Genomic DNA, 5000 nt, shown 5'->3' with positions numbered 1-5000 from the left:
TCTCCTCTCCCTCTCTCCCTCTCTCCTCCTCTCCCTCTCTCCTCCTCTCCCTCTCTCCCCCTCTCCCTCTCTCCACCTCTCCTCTCCCTCTCTCTTCCTCTCTCCTCCTCTCCCTCTGTCCACCTCTCCTCTCCCTCTCTCCTCCTCTCCCTCTCTCCTCCTCTCCTCTCCCTCTCTCCTCCTCTCTCTCCTCCTCTCCCCTCCCTCTCTCCTCCTCTCCTCTCTCTCACCTCCTCTCCTCTCCCTCTCTCCTCCTCTCCTCTCCCTCTCTCCTCCTCTCACTCTCTCCTCCTCTCCCTCTCTCCACCTCTCCTCTCCCTCTCTCCTCCTCTCCCCTCCCTCTCTCCTCCTCTCCTCTCCCTCTCTCCTCCTCTCTCTCCTCCTCTCCCTCCCTCTCTCCTCCTCTCCTCTCTCTCCCTCCTCTCCTCTCCCTCTCTCCTCCTCTCCTCTCCCTCTCTCCTCCTCTCACTCTCTCCTCCTCTCCCTCTCTCCACCTCTCCTCTCCCTCTCTCCTCCTCTCCTCTCTCTCTCCTCCTCTCCCCTCCCTCTCTCCACCTCTCCTCTCCCTCTCTCCTCCTCTCCTCTCTCTCCTCCTCTCCCCTCCCTCTCTCCTCCTCTCCTCTCTCTCACCTCCTCTCCCCTCCCTCTCTCCTCCTCTCCCTCTCCCTCTCTCCTCCTCTCACTCTCTCCTCTCTCCCTCTCTCCACCTCTCCCTCTCCCTCTCTCCTCCTCTCCCTCTCTCCTCTTCTCCTCTCCCGCTCTCCTCCTCTCTATCCTCCTCTCCTCTCCCTCTCTCCTCCTCTCCTCTCCCTCTCTCCTCCTCTCCTCTCCCTCTCTCCTCATCTCCTCTCTCTCCTCCTCTCCCTCTCTCCACCTCTCTTCTCCTCTCCCTCCCTCCCTCTCCTTCTCCCTCTCTCTCTCCTCCTCTCCTCTCCCTCTCTCCTCTCCCTCTCTCCTCCTCTCCTCTCCTCTCTCTCCTCCTCTCCCTCTCTCCACCTCTCCTCTACCTCTCTCCTCCTCTCCTCTCTCTCTCCTCCTCTCCCTCTCTCCACCTCTCCTCTCCCTCTCTCCTCCTCTCCTCTCTCTCTCCTCCTCTCCTCTCCCTCTCTCTCTCCCTCTCTCCTCCGCTCCCTCTCTCCACCTCTCCTCTCCCTCCCTCTCTCCTCCCTCTCTCTCTCTCTCCTCCTCTCCTCTCCCTCTCTCCTCCTCTCTGTCTCTCCTCCTCTCCCTCTCTCCTCCTCTCCTCTCCCTCTCTCCACCTCTCCTCTCCCTCTCTCCTACTCTCCCTCTCTCCACCTCTCCTCTCCTCTCTCCTCCTCTCCTCTCTCTCTCCTCCACTCCTCTCCCTCTCTCCTCTCCCTCTCTCCTTCTCTCCCTCTCTCCACCTCTCCTCTCCCTCTCTCTTCCTCTCTTCTGCTCTCCCTCTCTCCTCCTCTCCTCTCTCTCTCCTCCTCTCCTCTCCCTCTCTCCTCCTCCCCCTCTTTCCTCCTCTCCCTCTCTCCTCCTCTCCTCTCTCCTCCTCTCCCCCTCTCCTCCTCTCCTCCTCTCCCCCTCTCCTGTCCTCTCTCCTCCTCTCTCCCTCTCCCCCTCTCCTCCTCTCCCTCTCTTCCTCTCCCTCTCTCCCTCTCTCCCCCTCTCCCCTTCTCCTCCTCTCCCTCTATCCCCCTCTCCCCTCTCCTCCTCTCCCTCTATCCCCTCTCCCCCTCTCCTCCTCTCCCTCTCTCTTCCTCTCTCCTCTCTCCCCCTCTCCCCCTCTCCTCCTCTCCCTCTCTCCCTCTCTCCTCCTCCAGAGAGTCACAGATCTGTTGCCGGCCTGGTACTACAACTTCCGTGTTACCATGGTGACGTGGGGTGATCCCCCACTCAGCTGCTGTGACAGCTCTACCGTTAGCTTTGTTACAGGTACCACACACACACACACATACACACACACACACACACACACACACACACACACACACACACACAAACACACACACACACACACACACACACACACACACACACACACACACACACAGACACACACACAGACACTCACTCACCTCCTCCTGCTCTGCCCCCCTCCCAGCTCCTGAGGCCCCCCACATCTCGTCAGTAGACTACAGCCATGGGACTCTGTACGTGCGCTGGACCTACGGGGAGCTCTTCATAGACATGTCCCACAGCAGGATGCTCCACTGGCAGGTCACAGCTCAGGGCAAGAAGGGATCCAAGAGGACTTACTCCACTGATGTGAGTCACTGACACCTCCAGACCCAGACCTCCAGACCCAGACCTCCAGACCCAGACCCAGACCCAGACCTCCAGACCCAGACCCAGACCTACAGACCTCCAGACCCAGACCTCCAGACCCAGAACATACAGACCCAGAACATACAGACCCAGAACCTACAGACCCAGGGTTAATGATACTCCAGACCAGGGTTAATGATACTCCAGACCAGGGTTAATGATACTCCCGACCAGGGTTAATGATACTCCAGACCAGGGTTAATGATACTCCAGACCAGGGTTAATGATACTCCAGACCAGGGTTAATGATACTCCAGACCAGGGTTAATGATACTCCCGACCAGGGTTAATGATACTCCAGACCAGGGTTAATGATACTCCCGACCAGGGTTAATGATACTCCAGACCAGGGTTAATGATACTCCCGACCAGGGTTAATGATACTCCCCGACCAGGGTTAATGATACTCCAGACCAGGGTTAATGATACTCCAGACCAGGGTTAATGATACTCCAGACCAGGGTTAATGATACTCCCGACCAGGGTTAATGATACTCCCGACCAGGGTTAATGATACTCCCGACCAGGGTTAATGATACTCCAGACCAGGGTTAATGATACTCCAGACCAGGGTTAATGATACTCCCGACCAGGGTTAATGATACTCCCGACCAGGGTTAATGATACTCCCGACCAGGGTTAATGATACTCCAGACCAGGGTTAATGATAATCCCGACCAGGGTTAATGATACTCCCGACCAGGGTTAATGATACTCCAGACCAGGGTTAACTTCTGGGATGATGATTGATGAAATGGTGAGTCTTCATTTACTTTAAACATATTCTTCGATCTCCAGCACCTCCAATCAAAAAATATAATCAAATTTTATTTGTCACATGCTTCGTAAACAACAGGTGTAGACTAACAGTGAAACGCTTACGGGCCCTTCCCAACAATGCAGAGAAAAATATGGATAAATAATGAGGAATAAATACACAATGAACAACGATAACTTGGCCATATACACAGGTTACCAGTACCGATCAATGTGCAGGGGTACAAGGTTATTGAGGTAGATATGTACATATAGGTAGGTGTAAAGTGACTAGGCAACAGGATAGATAAAACAGTAGCAGCAACGTATGTGATGAGTCAAAAGAGGTAGTCAAAAAAGGTTCAGTGCAAATAGTCCGGGTAGCTATTTGGTTTAATATTTAACTAACTATTTATCAGTCTTATGGCTTGGGGGTAGACACTGTTCAGGGTCCTGTTGGTTCCAGACTTGGTGCATCGGTACCACTTGCCATGCGGTAGCAGAAAGAACAGTCTATGACTTGGGTGGCTGGAGTCTTTTACAATTATTTGGGCCTTCCTCTGACACCGCCTGGTATTGAGGTCCTGGAAGGCAGGGAGCTGGGCCCCAGTGATGGGCTGGCCTGTACACAATACTCTTCTAGCACCTTGCGGTCGGACGCCAAGCAGTTGCCGTACCAGGCGGTGATGCAGCCAGTCAAAATGCTCTCGATGGTGCAGCTGTAGAACGTTTAGAGGATGTGAGGACCCGTGCCAAACCTTGTGATCTTGTCATATGGGTGTGTGCAGTGTTGTCCTAACAGTGTGTGTTTTCCCTCTGTGCTCCCTGCAGGTCCCCCGTAATGGGATGGGTGTGTGCAGTGTTGTCCTAACAGTGTGTGTTTTCCCTCTGTGCTCCCTGCAGGTCCCCCGTAATGGGATGGGTGTGTGCAGTGTTGTCCTAACAGTGTGTGTTTTCCCTCTGTGCTCCCTGCAGGTCCCCGTAATGGGATGGGTGTGTGCAGTGTTGTCCTAACAGTGTGTGTTTTCCCTCTGTGCTCCCTGCAGGTCCCCCGTAATGGGATGGGTGTGTGCAGTGTTGTCCTAACAGTGTGTGTTTTCTTTCTGTGCTCCCTGCAGGTCCCCCGTAATGGGATGGGTGTGTGCAGTGTTGTCCTAACAGTGTGTGTTTTCCCTCTGTGCTCCCTGCAGGTCCCCCGTAATGGGATGGGTGTGTGCAGTGTTGTCCTAACAGTGTGTGTTTTCCCTCTGTGCTCCCTGCAGGTCCCCGTAATGGGATGGGTGTGTGCAGTGTTGTCCTAACAGTGTGTGTTTTCCTCTGTGCTCCCTGCAGGTCCCCCGTAATGGGATGGGTGTGTGCAGTGTTGTCCTAACAGTGTGTGTTTTCCCTCTGTGCTCCCTGCAGGTCCCCCGTAATGGGATGGGTGTGTGCAGTGTTGTCCTAACAGTGTGTGTTTTCCCTCTGTGCTCCCTGCAGGTCCCCCGTAATGGGATGGGTGTGTGCAGTGTTGTCCTAACAGTGTGTGTTTTCCCTCTGTGCTCCCTGCAGGTCCCCCGTAATGGGATGGGTGTGTGCAGTGTTGTCCTAACAGTGTGTGTTTTCCCTCTGTGCTCCCTGCAGGTCCCCCGTAATGGGATGGGTGTGTGCAGTGTTGTCCTAACAGTGTGTGTTTTCCCTCTGTGCTCCCTGCAGGTCCCCCGTAATGGGATGGGTGTGTGCAGTGTTGTCCTAACAGTGTGTGTTTTCCTCTGTGCTCCCTGCAGGTCCCCCGTAATGGGATGGGCGCCAGTCTGACCCTGCCTCCAGGAGACATTTATAACCTGACTGTATCAGCCTGTACTGAAGGCCAACGCAACTCCTCTGTCCCCAACATCATTAAACTGGGTACGCACCACTGCCTCCTCTGTCCCCAACATCATTAAACTGGGTACGCACTGCCTCCTCTGTCC

At 54.7% G+C, this 5000-nt stretch overlaps 1 protein-coding gene across 1 annotated transcript in view; it reads left to right on the top strand.

Moving 5' to 3' along the window:
* Positions 1–5000, top strand: part of LOC121558508 (receptor-type tyrosine-protein phosphatase O) — a gene marked incomplete at both ends in the record, with an annotated part of 84449 nt that overhangs the window by 18673 nt on the left and 60776 nt on the right. Inside the window, 3 exons of the mRNA XM_045218818.1 lie at positions 1791–1902; positions 2072–2235; positions 4815–4935. Of these exons, the coding sequence (XP_045074753.1) occupies positions 1791–1902; positions 2072–2235; positions 4815–4935 (397 nt within the window). The remainder of the gene's footprint in view (positions 1–1790; positions 1903–2071; positions 2236–4814; positions 4936–5000) is intronic.

Source organism: Coregonus clupeaformis, unplaced genomic scaffold, assembly GCF_020615455.1.
Source record: "Coregonus clupeaformis isolate EN_2021a unplaced genomic scaffold, ASM2061545v1 scaf1822, whole genome shotgun sequence".
NCBI lineage: Eukaryota > Metazoa > Chordata > Actinopteri > Salmoniformes > Salmonidae > Coregonus > Coregonus clupeaformis.
The sequence above is the reverse complement of the archived record's forward strand: the minus strand, read 5'-3'. Positions and strand labels throughout refer to the sequence as shown.